The sequence below is a fragment of the Metopolophium dirhodum genome, chromosome 9, assembly GCF_019925205.1.
Source record: "Metopolophium dirhodum isolate CAU chromosome 9, ASM1992520v1, whole genome shotgun sequence".
NCBI lineage: Eukaryota > Metazoa > Arthropoda > Insecta > Hemiptera > Aphididae > Metopolophium > Metopolophium dirhodum.
Genome location: NC_083568.1, coordinates 31,650,407 through 31,667,780, shown reverse-complemented (window position 1 = coordinate 31,667,780; position 17,374 = coordinate 31,650,407). Strand labels below are relative to the sequence as shown.

Below are 17,374 nucleotides of genomic sequence, written 5' to 3'. Positions count from 1 at the left end.
ATTTTACGAACAATTTTGAAAAAATATTTTATTAAGAGATATATTATAAAAACTTACCTTAATATGACTTAATAAGTTGCCACTTGAAGTAGTGTACGCAGTAATTACTTTGTGACAGTTTTGACAAGAAGCTTTGATTTTGTCACTATTTATGGACACCAGTTTATAAAATGGGGGCTAGGACAGTTTTCCCGATTTTGATAACAGCGAGATATCATCAAAATCAAATTTCGGGAGATCGGTTATGCCAACCTTAGAAACATAAATTTCCCGCATAAAAATATTTTTAGTTTTACCTAACCAGCGTTTCCCACATAAAAATACAAAAATCTTAATTTAAAATAGCTAAAAACCTAACTACCACTTATCAATTATAACTACAGGTTATCAATATCCGAATTTAAAAAAAACAAATATTGGAGCTACCCATTACCCACCAAAGTTACACATTAAAACCTTGAATGCTCAAAAACTTAAAATAGTTTGTTCATGACACATCTAGTGAATCTTTGTAACACAGAATTCATAATAATTTTGATTATTCTTGATTAACTTTTGATAAAATATTACATGATTGAGTGACTTACATTTCCAATAACAATACGATGCGACATATGTTGAAGAATATTGGTGTATTGCTATTAATTTTATGTTCCACAACAGTTATTTGTTTTAAATGCAGTTTCAAAAACTTACATATGTCCATACATACATAAGCTCCTCAAACATTTCCTAAATTTTGTTTTAAGCTTATTCAATATTATCAAAGTAAGGCGTTAGCCACCCCAAATGCTATTTGCGCCCATGCATACATATTAGTATCAATTGTAAATTCATCATAATATATAAACAGTATAAGACTTAAAAATTGCATTTACTTGTCTAAATTCTATATATATTTTATGTATAAGGTACATAGTTACATAAGATACAAACATAAGTAATGTGTAAATTATAAAACTAAGATTTTATATATGTACTAAAAAAAATTATATAGCTAAAATTTAAAATATAAATATAATATTCGTCTAAGTTTATCAATAAATAGAAACAAAAAAAAATACATTCAAATATACATTAAATAGACAAATATAACTTAAGAAGTATGAAGTGAAGAATACACTGTTGAGTACTGTAGAGATGTGACAAGTTGTCTTTAATTAACTGATTCGTTTTTTTCAAATAAATGAACTGGTTCAGACAGTACAGTGAATCATTTGATCATAAGAATCATAATTTATTTATTCGTGACCACCACTGACGAGTTTATTTAATTGAATCATTAGTCTAATGCGAGTTTGTTCTTTTCATAATTATACAAAATTAATTAAATGAATACAAAATAATTTATTATAAGAATCTAAATAATAAATAGTATACAAGAAGTCACCATTTCTATTTTTTGGTTTTTATACATCAAATTTGACTTAAATAATATAAAATTAGTTTATTGACACATTAAAAACACAGTAAATAAAAATCATCTACATCTTATATGGAGTTAAGTAAAAAGAAATAATAATTAATATTAGTCCCAATTATCTACACACCAAGTATCTATTTAGTTAAATTTTTTATTTATTTTAAACTAACAAACCATGTTTAGTAATCAAAGGTCAGGTATTTATCAATAGAGTAATATGGTTTGAAACTGGCTGGACAGTGATGTACTGATGTGATATGATATTTAATCTTTTAGTCGGGTAAATATTTAAACATAAATTCAATCAACCAACCAGGGAAATTTTATTTTAGTACATTGAAAATGAAAATTTGTTTCTTAAATTACATTTTAACCGTTTCTTATTCTATTTTATTGTATCTTTTAATAAGAAAAATTTCAATCCCCTAAAGAAGAATTCAATTACAGTAAAAATATTAACTTCAAAAAATACAAAATTGTTTGTTTGTTTTTTCAATATTTTATTTGTAATATCTATTTATTAGATTTTGTAATTTGTAATTTAGTTTTATAATATAGGAATTTTTTGTATATCAAGTGTCAGAAATAGCGTGGATTTTTGTGAACGAGACATCTAGAATCTACATATATTTTATTGTAATGATATGCTCACACACCATTATAATAAACTAAAATTTTACAGATTAATAAACAACAGCCAGACTGTCGCTTGTAGAAATCGGTCGCATCAAATAAAACCATTGACAACGACAACTAATAATTCGACACGCACTCATAACAATATTACGTAGGATGTGTGTGACCTTATTTTATGCTGACGCCAAAGAATAATCTAGTTCCCAGGCCCACAATAAGTTAGTGACAAAGCCACCCTCCACTCTCTGGTCAGCATCCTCGCGTCCGTCCCTTAAACCAGTGCATGAGCACCAACCACCGAAGTAACAACCTCTCAAGTACCAAAGAAACCGATTTCAACGAGCGACAACTGGACTTCTTATGCAAACAATAATCAGTGCGTTCGTTAATTCAATTTGTGTATCTGAAGTAGTACTTTATTTTATCTAAAACCTAAAACTCTTACAATATTGTCTACGAACAACTGCGAATCAGGTAAGACATATGATATAATATTTTATGTTGATTGCAGTCAATACGTTCTATGTGCTTTTTTCCATAAAATCATATTGTACGGTGTATTTGATATAATTCTCGAATATACGATCTCGAGAACCCTCTGAACATCTGGAGGAAGGTAATAGCGTAATTTTTACAATTCTAACTTTTACTATTTTAATATAACTATCGGCAGGAGCCGTATTTATATATTTATTTATATGTTATCTTATTCTACGTTATTACACTATTATAATCTATTTTTCATTTTTTATATATATAATATATAATATTAGGGCCTTGTCCTTGAGTATAGGTAGGTGCAACGTTTTAATGTCATTAATTATTATTAAGGTGTTAATATTAATAAGGCAGAATTTAAATCTCTACTCATGGCACCCAATTTATTTAGTTGTGCCTTAACCACAGTGGCACAGGTCACGGATTACAGAATAACATAATATTATTATATATAAATAAATACACCGGCATATATCCGGAAACGGTATTTCCAACTCTATGTGGTATAGCTTAATGACGTTCTTTCAAGGGTGAACACAGAAGTTGAAGCTAGATGCCTATTTTGGTCATTACTCGTAAACCGCCATGTGGAACTGTTAGTGGAAACAGTTTTTTCAGAAGAAGTTTTTCCAAACAGAATAATCTCCTACATGGCTTGGGTACATGCATACACCAGTTACTGTATCTTGCTTACTAAAATTGGAAAAAAAAACAACTATATTAATTAAATTATTTTGAAAATAGTATTCATTTAATGGCTCAATATCATATAAAAAATCAATGAAGGTAAAATAGTAACCAATCAACATTATTCATAGTCCCAACACATAGTGTATCCCAATATATAATATAGCAAACATCCTTGTGTTATAGTTGTGAACCTATAGTGTATACTTGTATTATTTATTATTATCTATGCCTTATGGAGAAAAATAAAAAATAACAATATAGGTAAACATGTAAACTTTTTAATATTATGAATAATTAGTAACTCCATCATCATTAACCATTACTATAAAATTTAACACTAAGGACCATAGTCAATGCTTAAGAATAAGTATTGCTTAAGTAAATGTTGGTAATTTAAAAACTAAAAAAGTTGTGATATAAAAAAACAGGTTAGGTTAGCAGCTATAGTAACTAAAAGCAATGCTTGATGCAGGTCTCGACGATCCTTAGTTTAAGTAACACTATTTCTTTTCTTAGGCTAAAGTCTCGTATGAATCTCGTTTAAGTCATAAGTAGGTACAGCTTAAGCAATACCTATTTTTAAGCATCAGCTATGATAATGGCCCTAAACATTTACAAAATATCAGATATTAAATCCACATCTGACTGCAACTTTGTAAGATAAATAATTATCATTTTAATGTATCTGTTAAGTTGTTTCAGATGTATCACCACCAATAAGTAATACATTATAGGAATTTTAATACTATACAGAACATACATGATTTGAGTTATGAAGGTTTGAATGTGATTGTTGTAACTTGTAAATGGCATATTAAGTTTAACTTGGATTTGCAATGATTTTAATTCTTTGTAGATACATTTGACCTAGAAATAATACACTGTCGTATAACATAAAATTTAAAGAATAGGCAAGCAGATTAGTAGCCAAAATGTATGTACGACTTACGAAAATTTAAGGTGAACTGTTTAAATTTGTAATTTGTAACAGCACAGTGCACACGATAGTGAATAATAAACATATTGTATAAAAGGTAAAAAATGTAAAAAAATTAAATAATTAATAAATTAAATAAAAATTAACAAAATATTAACGAATAATTATTATTTACATTTGAATTGAACATAACCTCAATTATTGTTTGCTGACATTTGAAGTGGTAACCATCTACAACCTGAACAATGGTTACACATGTTAATAATTCATTATCATAATTTAAAATCTATGATTATTTGATAAAGCAAATTTAGTATGGTTTTTTGGTTTTTTTTATGGTTTTTGTAAGCTCTCTATTTAACAACTGGAAAATTCGTTACACCAACCATTTAAATGGAATCTCCATAATATTCTCCATCGACAAACTTTAGATTTCACCATTTCTCGTTCTCCTATGTGGGATTAATCTCATCCACAAACAGACGACCACAATAGTTCTGAATAGAGTACATACGTAATAGCTAATATTATATTATATATCTGTCATTTACTAATTCTCAATACGTTTATACCTATTGTCCAGCGTTAGTAAATTTCAGGACATGTCATATTAAAGTATTATAATTTATGACAAAATACATTTAGTTATAATCATTTTCGAGACGTATAATACGTCATAAACTTTGATGATTGAGTTCATCAATTATATAAACAATTGTTCATGTTTAACACTAAATAGATTTATTATCGATGTGATTATATGAATAGGTAACTACTTCTAGGAAAACTACTGACATAGAAAGTTGTATGTTACCGGCGTAATTACCAAATGCGAACTAACGTATAAATATGTAATAGTTTTTAAAGTTCAATAAATCTATAAGTTGTAGCTGATGACGTTTTCATAAGCTAATATTATACTTTTAAGTTCCCAAACGTTTCGGTTTAGGCCCTTCTAAAACGTAATCCCGGAGTCCCCCCCCCCCTAGTTGTATTTTGGAAAAGATTTAGTTTTTGTACGACGTTTCTGAAACTCGATATTTGTATAGTTTGGAGGTCGGTGATCAAATTCGGTTTCAGGTGTCGAGACCATAGGAGCCGTTTTTCTCCGTCTTTTGGGGCTTCGGAAATTTAAAATTTGCGTTTTTCGGGGTTTCCGGTACGGACACTTAGATTTCGGGAGCGGTGAGCCTTTTTTCGTAGTCGGACGTTATAGAAGACTTTGCGCCGTATCGATGGATACCAAGATCGAGGTTATCCCACTTTTGGTTCGGGAGTTATGATTTTTCAAGTGTTTTTTGTACTTAAAAAATTACGTAGTTACGTGTATTTTGGATTTTAGGTTTTCGTTTGATCAGTACGAAACTCGAGATTCCTGTCTTTTGGTGTACGAGGATTTAAAAAGGCTCTATGGTTGAAGTACGTGCGACCATTATTTCGCCCGTAATCGGAGAAGCAAAAAGTTGAAAAACGCAATATGTGATTATTCGTATAACCAGACGTTTCCTTATGGTATACGTATGTATGACGTTTTAAGTAATAATTGTTTTGAACTTTTTTTCACATTTATTCTAGTAGGCGTGTTGCTTATTATTTATTAATGTAAATCGATAGGCATATAAGAATAAAATATTAAAACCTATAAAATAATAGGTCAATTAACTCTAATATAATATTTGAGGTAACAAGTAACAACACAAAATTGGATGTACATCAAAAAAATTAGCTCCTTTAATATGGGTCGTATCGTTTTGAAATCTTTGAGGTACAATGCAGTGACATCTCTAGATCAAATTTCTGTTCTCGAAAAAGCCAAGTCTCGTATTTAAGTTTGAGAAATTGGTAAAACTAAATTTCCCGCTAATTTTTTTTTTAAAAAATTCAAATTTTGATCACAACATTTACCCCCTTAATAGTAGAGTTAATAAACTTTTAAAAACTGGTAACTGGTCTAGAGACGTTTCTGCTTCGATCCTCGAAAGTTTCAAAAAGATCGTACTTTTTTTGAAGGATTTAGTTTTTTCAAAATCGTAATATATTGAGAAAACCTAAAACCTACAATATTGATCGTATCGTCTTGAAATCTTCGAGGTTCAATGCAGTGACCCCTCTAGATCCAATATCTGTTCTTAAAAAATCACGTATCGACCCTAAGGCTGGATAATTGACAAAAGAAAATTTCCAGCCAATTTTTTTTTTGAACAATTGAAAATGTTGAACCTTAACTTACCCCCTTAATATTTGAGTTAAAAAAACTTTTACCAGATGACAAATGAACTACGCATGCTTCTGCTTCGATCCTCGTAGGTTTCATTAAGATAGGACTTTTATTGAAGGATTTAGGTTTTTAAATAGGTTTTTCAAATTCGTATTTTATTGAAAACCTAAATCATTCAATATAAGTGCTATCGTTATGAAACCTTCAAGGATCGAAGCAGTCAACCCTCGAGATCAAATTTCTATTCTCAAAAAAGTCGCGTACCGACCTTAAGTTTGAAAAATTACAAAAGAAAATTTCCCGCCAATTTCATTTTTGAATAATTCAAATTTTGAACATGTAATTTACCCCCTTAATAATTGAGTTAATAACCTTTTAAAAACTGGAAACTGGTCTAAGGTTGTTTCTGCTTCAAACCTTGAAGGTTTCATAAAGATAGGAATTTTATTGAAGGATTTGGTTTTTTCAAAATCGTAATATATCAAGAAAACCTAAAAACTTCAATATTGTTCGTATCGTCTTGAAATCTCCGAGGTTCAATGCAGTGATACCTCTAGATCAAATTTCTGTTCTAAAAAAAGCTGCGTCTCGTATTTAAGTTTGAGAAATTGGCAAAACAAAATTTCCCGCCATTTTTTTTGGTTTTGAAAATTCAAATTTCGATCACAACATTTACCCCATTAACAATTGAGTTAATACACTTTTAAAAACTGGGAACTAGTCTAGGCACGCTTCTGCTTCGAACCTTGAAGGTTTCATAAAGATAGGACTTTTATTGAAGGATTTAAATTTTTTAATATGTTTTTCAAATTCTTATTATATATATATTCAATATAAGTCCTTTCTTTAATAATAGCAGTATTTCCTATTTAACAAGTTTTTGAGACCAAAAGATTTACAACATCTAGGCATATTTTAAATGATACTTATATTTACATTTTTATAAATCTTGTATTAACAATATTTTTATGTTTTGATACAAGTAATAATAAACATTATTTAAATAGCTTTTCAAAATTATACACATAATATCAGAATACTAGCACAGTTTAGTAACTTTAATAGAAATTAAATTAATTAATTTATAGTTACTTTTAGTTATGTAAGTGAACATCATAAGCAAACCCCTAACTCTCAAAACCATAAGTAATAATTCATTGAACCAGTGAAATATAAATTATTCTCAATTGTATTTTATCAAGTATAGTACTAAGATTACGAAAAATGTAGTAAATGTTTTTAGTTACCACCTAGGTAACAGTAAAAGTGTTTTTAAAAAATATTTATAAACAAAATATGATGTAATATAAAATAATGAAAAAAACATAATAGGTACTTAATTTTTAAAACCACCCTAGGTAACAGTACAAGGAAAATAAAATACACGTCACTAGATAACAATTAGAAAAGTAATTTCAATTTTCAAGTTTCAAAGTACCTACTAAGGCACAGTGCATTTATAAAAACTGAATCTTCGATTGAATAATTTGAGGTAGTTTGAAAAGTTTGGGAACCGCTGAGTTAAGCTCTAGGTAGCACAATTATTTTTGGAGTTGCAACTAAATAGTAAATAATTAAAATCAATTTCAAACAAGTTTTGGAAAAACTATTGAGAATTTCGGAAAATGACCTCTAGGCCTTAACTTACATTTTAACAATTATTAATTCATCATTGCTTTCAAATTTAAATTCATCTATACTTTAAACCATACGCCTATAAACTAACTATGCATAGAACAGGTACATCAAGGATGATGCAAAAGGAGAATGCAGACATGCATTTAGTTACAGGTATAACATTGAAGGGTAACAAAAGTCAATAATATTTTTTAATATAAAAAAGTAATATAATATTAAGTTTGATAAATAATAAATATATCATAGTATTATTGTAATTTGTCAAAATATCATAATTATATAAATATATATTTATTCATCATGGTGTTGAAATGAAGTTAACAGTAAAAAATGAATTAACAGGGGTCAGTCATTGTCCATATTTCTTACAAACACAAATATTACTGAAAAAGTGACAGTAAATTTATGTTTGCTCATAAAATATAGGTACTTATATACATTGTCCCTTAATATGGACTATATTGTATATGTGTTATACAGCATTATCTTTATAAGGAGAAAAGAATACCCATTTTGTTATGTACTAGAAAATCCCTATGTAGTACCTTCTATTAATTGTGTATTTATTTGAGTGAATAAAGTAGTCTGTTTGGTCTTGTGTATTTATTTGAGTGAATAAAGTAGTCTGTTTGGTCTGTTGATAGTCACCAAACGTGGAAGTGTGTTTAAATAGTATAGTCTGGAGTACATGTTTAAATCCAATAAAGGTATCGAAATTATGGGGTTAAATATTTTATACACTTATCTTTCTTTATGTTATAACACTTAATTATTGCAAATTGCATTACACTTAAATTTATTTTTTCTAAATATACCAATAAATTATAAATACTGAATAGATTGATACAGTTAATACATTTTAAAAACAAGAAATTGTCACACAACAAAATTAAACCTTAAACAACTAAAAACTATGAATAATTTGAAAGGTTAGGAATTAAAATAAATTTAAAGTACTTATTTTATTTTTTTAGTAAAAAAAAAAACCAAAATTAAAAACATTCATTGCCATTTAAATCATTTTAATAATGTAAAGAAAAATATCTTGTTGAAATAATACTGTCGATTTTGTACTACAATCCAGGCTGAAACAGAAATAAAATTGAATGATTCAGTGGCTTAATATGTTTAATCATATATTTAATACAGTAAGAATATGTACATAAATATAATTAGAATGAAGATTTAATAAAACTGTGAAGAAACTGCCTATTGCATGTAGCGATCTGCCATTTAGTTACATAATACCTATAACAAGTTTAGTTTATCTTTAATAAAAACAGAATTGTTAGTAATAATCATTGAATATACCTATTACCTACTGAAATACTTGTCCCAAAAAATAATTATGTTTACAAAGTATTTAAAAAACTATAAACATATCGATATAAGTAATAACTAATAAGTAACAACAAATATGAATTTTTATTTTTGTTTCTAAATATTATATAAATAAATAGTTTAGTTTCTTGCGTCAATATGAATTGTGGAATTGTAAAGTTAAAAATAATCAAATTAAATTTATTTTATGAATATCTACTAAAAATTTACTACAATAATATCCAAAGTAGTATTTAAATCTGAGAATAATTATAGGCATCATACATTCATACCTTTTCAATAAATGTAGTTATGTTTGTTTGGCACATTTAACATATTATTATATATTAAATTTATTTCTTATAGCACAGTAAGTATACTTTCATTAATATTAAAGCTGCATTTAACTCCAAAAATTTAAATAATAATACTAGTAATCGTGAGTATGTACCTACTGTGAAAGTGTGAAGTATAAAGCATAGAATAGAGGTTAAAGTTAAAGTATTGGTATAAAGTATAAAGTTAAAAGTATTAAAATTTAAATTTAAAATATGAATATTATATATTATGATTAATGATTATTGATCAATAAATGATAAAAACCTAACTTCACCGATTAAAAGCTAACTAAACAGGGTTTTATTTTATAGAAGGCAAAATTTCTCGCTATACATTTTTTCAATCATATGAAAAAGATTTTTATATTTTTGATTTATTCGCTGGTCAACGCCGCGGGAATTGGGATTTTTTCTAACTTTTGTAGGTTGGCATAAGCATTATTTTTTTTTTCTTATCAAGTTCGCTGTTATCAATTGTTATCAAAATCGGGAAAACTGTACCCGTCCCCCAAATGCAATGATGTGCATACTGTAGTCACATTTACTTGAGGTTTTGACTCGCTCAGTTCAGAATTCATACTGTATTGTAAAGTGGTATGTTTTGTTTTTAATTAAATTTACCAAATATGCATTTAAAATAAATTGTTTTGATTCAGATTCTTCGGTATTACCATTGATTTCAAAATATACTATATATTTTAAAATCAATGGTATTACTAACCAGTGTTTAGAAAGTTCGCTTAAAATCTGAACTCGTTCACCTTTTAAGTTCATAATTTATCCAAAAGAATGCTTTCACGTTCATCAAAAGAAATAATTCCTTTTATTAGACGTGAGTCAAAATATAGTTTTTATTCAATCTTTATTATTAATACTTTATGAATATAAATCAGATACATTAAATCACTTCATTGTTAAATGATTCTTAATTAATTAAAACAAAAGTGAAGCATAAAAATGTTAAATTTAAAAACCTTTAAAAATTAATGTTGTCCCTTTTTAGTTCAAGAATAATATTTTAAGTATCTATTTTTAATGTCTATATACAATTAATTACATAAAAATACTAAAAATGTATTTCATTTGAACGCCTTGAAAATAAATCTAAATTTCTCGTAATGAAGGGGTTCTTTCCAAACACTGCTACTAATGTAATATAGGTATTAATACTTGAGAATTCTCTACTAATGATGTAAAATATTTAAATTGTAGGCAACAGAACATTAATGATGAATGACTTAAGTAAAATGGATTTAGTCAAGTATTTTGACGATGAACGAAAGTCTCTGCCTGTTACTCTTCAAAAAGATAAACTTTGTAGTTTAATTCAAAAAAATGAAACTTTAATCATAATTGGAGAAACAGGAAGTGGCAAAACAACACAAATTCCACAAATTGTTTACGAAAACATATTACGCCCGGACGAAGATGTAGTTGTTACACAACCAAGACGTGTAGCAGCGATATCGTTAGCTGAACGTGTATCATATGAAGTAAACACTGAAATCGGAGACTTGGTTGGTTACAGAGTCAGGTTTATTGACAAAACTAATCATTTTACTAAAATAAAGTTTATGACTGATGGTATGCTATTACGGACTGCTATATTAGAAAAGAGCTTATCAGCATACGGATGTGTAATTTTAGATGAAGCTCATGAACGTACAGTCAATACAGATTTACTTTTTGGAATTGTAAAAAAAGTCCAACGCAGTCGTAAACATAGTTCTAACCCTCTTAAAGTAATTGTCATGTCAGCAACAATGAATGCTGATTTGTTTGCAGACTATTTTGGCAATGCACAGATTGTCTACTTACAAGGTAGGCTTCATGAAATCAAAATATTCCATGCTAAGAAAAATGTAGAAGATTACTTCCATGATACTTTTGTTACAATATTTCAATTACATAAAGAGGCACCTGAACGTCATGACTTTTTAGTTTTTCTAACTGGTCAAGAAGAAATAGAAAATATGGCCCTTGCTATAGAGCACATCAACCAAGATCCTTCTCTAAGAAATTATCCTGTTATAAAAGTACGAACATTATATGCTTCATTGCCTACCAATGAGCAACTCAAAGTATTTATGTCATTGGAACCTAACGAGTTTGCCAGAAAAATCATATTGAGTACAAACATTGCAGAAACATCAGTTACTTTGACTGGTATTAAATATGTGATTGATTGTGGCAAAGTTAAGGTTCGATGTTTTCATCCAGAAACTTCGATGGATGCTCTAAAAGTTGAAAATATCTCTCAAGCCCAAGCTGAACAAAGAGCAGGTCGTGCGGGTCGTGAATCTGATGGATATTGTTACAGGATATATTCAAAAACGCAATATGATGAAATGACCAAAGACCCAGTACCAGAAATCTTGAGATGTAATTTGGGTAATGTAGTATTACAAATATTGGCCATGAATATGGATCCTTACAAATTTGATTTCATTAATAAGCCATCGACAGTTGCAATTGATCAAGCTTACAATATGTTAGGAAATTTAGGTGCTACAAAAAATAGTATTTTAACTGAATTGGGTCATAAAATGACTAAATTTCCTCTAGACCCAAGGTACTCAAAAATAATATTGTCATCAGTGAACTATGGTTGTATGGAAGACATTGTAAATATTGTATCTATATTGTCTACTGATTCAATTTTTGTATCTAGTCTTTCAGAGAAAAAAAAGAAACAAGCTGAGGATGCTCATACAAAATTCAAGTCATCTGTCAGTGATCATATTATGTTGCTAAAAACATTCCGTTCGTTTAGGAAAGTAAGAAAAGATTCTAAGTCCAGTTGGTGTGACGATAATTTTCTCAACGTCCGTAATTTAGAATACGCAGATCGCGCTCGAGAACAGTTGCTCGATATCTGTAGGTATTTACATTTACCAATTGGCCAATCATGTGGAGACAATTTTGACCCTATCAGAAAATGTCTGTTGACGGGATTTTTTGAAAATCTGGCATACGTCAATCAGGAAAAAAAGTATGTAACAGTTAATGCTAAGAAAGAATGCAAAATCCATCCAACTTCAACACTGTTTCATTCATATCCTCATTGTGTTCTATACACGGAAATCATAGAGACTAGCCAACCATATATGAAATACATAACTGTAATTGACAAAGAGTGGTTGGTTGATATTGTTCCTAATGTTCATCAACGTCATAATTATCAAGTACTTATGAATAGTGATTTATAGCTTAACTTACAAAATTATCACTCTAGTAGCGTACAAACATTTTATATACACCTATTTTTTTATAGTTGACTAAAAATAAAAATGTATTATATAAAACATGGAAATATGACATATAATATATATTTTTTTAAAGTTAGTTATATTTTATAAATTGTAAATTGTATCATATTATATATTTTTTACTTTTCATTTTACTCTGTAGAATGCTGATGTTTGTCATGAAATATAAATACAACGAATGTATGTGCTCAAATATACATAATATGTCATGTTATATATTTAAATTGTTTTGTGCATTAGTCTTGGAATACAAAGATTTGTGCATTCGAAAAAATAAATTTTTGCAAAAGCAACACATTTTAAATATAGGCACAAGACATAACTATAAGTCTGTTTGAGTAACAGAGTTTATGAATAAACTAATTATTTAGGTTCATAAAATATAATAGTTTTAATAATGTTGATGAAACAAAAGCATACCCCAAGCCTCAATGATGAATATAATATTTTGGTGGAATACAAGTAAAGATACAACAAGGATGATATATTTTTGCGTTAAAACCTATTTTTCCCAACTTGATCTGGGCAAACTCTGTTTGAACTCAAATTTAGTTAGCACACTATAGGCCGTACAGGGAAAGCACGAGTACGACTGGACCGCCATTTTGTGATTTGTTTATCATCAGTTCCATCTTTTAAATCCACACTACATTCTGGAAACTAATGGGTCAAAATATTATTAGTTTTCAAAAATTGATTTTATTTTCATGAATAAAGATGACTAATAAATGACAGTGACCAGTGACCACTCACAGATAAAGTTGTCCTCTATAATCTATTTCAAGTAATAACTTTAAATTTTATCTTCAAACATGATATTATTTTTTGTTACTTGAACAATTTCTTAAGTATTAAAGTATCAATAAAATAATTTATAGGAAACTAAATAAAAATGTCATTAATGCATTGTCCAAATACAAGAAATACTAAAACAATATTGGTATATTGGTTTAAATTTTAAATGGATATTCATCAATTTTATCATCTTCTTCCTCTTCATAATACGATGATGCATCTTTATCATACATTTCTTTCTCAATTGACCTACTCCTCCTTCTACCTAAAGATTTGGCTTCTTGAATTTTCCTTTTTTTTACAAAATCAGTGAATGACAAATACTGAGTTTCTTCAGTATTTTCTGTCATAGTATTTTTCATAACATTATGTACAGCAGAAGGTTGACGGTGAGCAGCTTTTGACTTTAAGATGGCCATGTTCAACTAAAAGGAAAGTAATATAATAATCTTTTTTAAATATTTAATATCAAATAAATCCGCCAATATATTTAATTCTAATCAGCTTTTTTTCAATCATTAGGTTCATTTTACATCAGTTATTTGTCTAAAAAATGTACTCTTGCAGTGTTGTTTTATTACATAAGATTATGTGCAGTGGGGTTTCTCATTGCCTTTTGTACTACAAAGTGTCTGGTACTGAGTTCGAACCAGTAACAGGGCTTAAAGACACAAACATCTTATCCCACTTGGTCATATTATTATTTTTCTAATCAACCTACATAATAAGTTAAAATAAATATCTTACTCTGGCCATTATTGCACTATGATCAAGACCCATTACATCCATCTTCATTTCAGGAATGTCCACCTCATCGTTACTTTCATTTTTTAGATTTTCTTTGTCCTCTAATTCTTTAATTTTTTCCTAAAATTAATTTAATGTATATTATACATAAATTATTTATCATACTTTAAGTAATTATAAGTAGGAATATTTTTTAGTTAATTACTTTGATCTCTGGATCAATATTGGTATAAATTGTAGGGTGATAGTTTAGTAAAACATTGTAAGTAGGTACAAAATCTTCACCAAAATCCGCTTTACTTAATAACCGATCAACTGCTGCTATGTTTGCATAAGTCTTATCTTAAATAACAGAATAATTAGTTAATAATTTCTTTTATTGGTCCACCGTTTAGCTTATAAATAATTAAGCATCATACCACACTAGTGCTAACGTTGTGTGTATCACTTACCTTTAATAAACTGTATTTTTGGAATTTCACCCATGATTCTTAACGTAGATAATTCATGTCTCAGTGGACCGCTTATCATCTGCAATAATTTATCTAACAGGGAATCGTCTTCAGATTTTCCAGCCATCCAATATACATTAACAGATCTGTAATCCCCTGCAATACAAACCTGCAGTAAAAACATAAGACATTTTAGGCTGAAGCACTTAACACGCTACCCTAACCTTTAAACAAATATTTATACTTAAATAAACAATGTAGACTCAAGTACTTATATAAGTTAATTGTTACAAGCAAATGTATTTATAATTACTATTTCTTAGGTTTTACTTTTTTCATATTGCTAATTGGTATTGGAACAATATTCAATATTTTATACATAAATAAATTCATATTGTCAGACTAATATCTTGTTTCCCAATTTTAAATTAAAAACGAGGTTTGGCGTTTGAAAAAATCAGTATAATAAAATATAATAATAAATAATATTTGTTTTTATAAGAATTTAACATTGAATAAAATCATCTTTTTAAAAATCACAACAATTAACAGATATGAGTAGGTATAGCAATATAGCATTTTAAATAAAATGCTAAAAATTAATAACGATTTTGTACCTTTGAAATTTCTAGACCATATCCAACGAGTTTATCAGAGTTTTCACCGGTTGCCATTAAATCAGTTATATTTTTCATCAATAACTTATTTAGAACGGCTAAACGCTTGCTAGTCTGACGTCCAGCATTGTTTTTGGTTGTTTGTTTCATTAGCTCTTCAAATGAAAGATTTGCCCCAACATTTGGTTTATACCAAACCTTTCTAATTAGTAATATAAACACCAGTTATTAAACTTATGATGTATACTTTTTTCAAGATATTATTTAGATAACATATATCCTACTTACTTGGTTTTCCGACTAAGGCCCATAACTTTGTTCATCATTTTACCATCTAACGACGAAGCATTACATTTTAACATTTTGAAATCCGTTCTGAACAACAAAAATGAAGTGGATTGAAATTTATGAAACATTTCTATAGATTTTAACTTAATAGCGGAAATTAAAGAAAGACGACAGTGTTATGCGAAATGTCGTAAGTATTTGGGTGTGCTAATGACATAGTTTTCAAAATAGATTTTTCATTGAGACTAAATCAGTTGACAGTTATCTCCCTAGCTTTTACAATTTATTCTAGCCATAACCCAAAATAACAGACTACAGTCTGAAATATAAATCTATAAACTGTGGTCTATGGACTATGAAGATGAACAAGTCTTTAGTCTACGCACAAGTGCACAACTTTAAATTAACTTATCACTAAATTTATCAACGCTTTATCAACAGTGATAAAAAAAAAAATATATTTTGATACCCCGCCAAATATTTTAAATATTAGGACGAAATATTATTTTTTATTGTTATCGGTTCATGATAATTCAGAACTCAAGTACGATCAGTCAGTCAGTGGCCCACCCGTATTGGAACTAGTGAACAAAAGTGTTATATGTCATACGTGTGTAAGACCATTATGACGGATACAACAAAATATGCGGAATGGGCCATGGATGTGATGTAGTGTCCACCACGAATTAAGATATACGTTATATATATATTAAGGTATATCTTAATTCGTGGTGTCCACTTAAGATGATTACAATTATGACTATTTAAGACATACAGTCATATTGGTATAGGCATGACGAATAAGTAATTTGTCATGGGTACAGGTACCTTAATTAGTGGTATAGATGGAACCAGATTCATTTTAAAACAATAATAATAATAATAATAAATCATCTATAATTTATTCACTTGACACAATTGCACAATGAATTTCTGTTTGAAATATTTCCCTAATTTAGCGATAATAGATTACGTGATTTATTCATAAGTGATATAAATGAATTTCTAATGTTAAAAAAATAATTCTTTAACTTAATCTAACATAATACAAAATATAAGCATTTTTAGTTTCTACTGGTCGCTTAAATTAATGGTTTAAATAATCAAAGATAAACAACCCTTTGCTAAAGTTAATGAATAAGATAATATAGTAGATGTTCTTATTTGTTCAAAATATGTGTAGAAAATATATTATTATTTATGGAAAATATAGTTAATTTCTAAATAATGCTTTTTAAAATTGTGTATGCAAATGACTTAATTATAAATAGTTTAAACATGAAAACTATAGAATATATATTTCAATTTACAAAAAAAAAGAATGTAGGTATTTTAAATATTTTATAACACTTATACGTTTTATATTATTGTGAATTGACAATATTTCAAAATATTTTTCATTATACCGATAAATTTATCAATTATTATGAGAAAAAAATCAAAGTAATGTACATACTTTAAAATGCATTTAATTAGATAAGATTAAAGTCACTATGATCAATAAAATA

At 28.0% G+C, this 17,374-nt stretch overlaps 2 protein-coding genes and 2 long non-coding RNA genes across 5 annotated transcripts; 1 reads left to right on the top strand and 3 right to left on the bottom strand.

Moving 5' to 3' along the window:
• Positions 1-855: 855 nt before the first annotated feature.
• LOC132952073 (uncharacterized) lies at positions 856-4,366 on the bottom strand. The gene is made up of 3 exons (XR_009665443.1): positions 4,197-4,366; positions 4,008-4,114; positions 856-3,250 (listed from the first exon to the last, which is right to left on the bottom strand). It is a non-coding gene; the product is annotated as an uncharacterized LOC132952073 (long non-coding RNA).
• A 4,443-nt stretch (positions 4,367-8,809) lies between these two features.
• LOC132951871 (uncharacterized) lies at positions 8,810-9,789 on the bottom strand. The gene is made up of 2 exons (XR_009665423.1): positions 9,654-9,789; positions 8,810-9,125 (listed from the first exon to the last, which is right to left on the bottom strand). It is a non-coding gene; the product is annotated as an uncharacterized LOC132951871 (long non-coding RNA).
• Positions 9,790-10,193: 404 nt separating this feature from the next.
• Positions 10,194-13,742, top strand: LOC132951868 (ATP-dependent RNA helicase DHX33-like). Of its 2 annotated transcripts, none has more exons than XM_061023887.1 (2): positions 10,194-10,292; positions 10,911-13,742. In XM_061023887.1, exon 2 carries the CDS (start codon positions 10,925-10,927, stop codon positions 12,905-12,907), a length of 1,983 nt encoding a protein of 660 aa, XP_060879870.1. In that variant the 5' UTR covers positions 10,194-10,292; positions 10,911-10,924; the 3' UTR covers positions 12,908-13,742. The 2 variants fall into 2 exon arrangements, with proteins under 2 accessions (XP_060879870.1, XP_060879869.1); XM_061023886.1 differs by lacking the exon at positions 10,194-10,292 and adding an exon at positions 10,299-10,530.
• A 149-nt stretch (positions 13,743-13,891) lies between these two features.
• Positions 13,892-16,590, bottom strand: LOC132951869 (putative ribosome-binding factor A, mitochondrial). Its single transcript, XM_061023888.1, has 6 exons — positions 15,867-16,590; positions 15,579-15,780; positions 14,962-15,130; positions 14,715-14,851; positions 14,510-14,629; positions 13,892-14,187 (listed from the first exon to the last, which is right to left on the bottom strand). Exons 1-6 carry the CDS (start codon positions 15,992-15,994, stop codon positions 13,918-13,920), a joined length of 1,026 nt encoding a protein of 341 aa, XP_060879871.1. The 5' UTR covers positions 15,995-16,590; the 3' UTR covers positions 13,892-13,917.
• Positions 16,591-17,374: the final 784 nt, after the last annotated feature.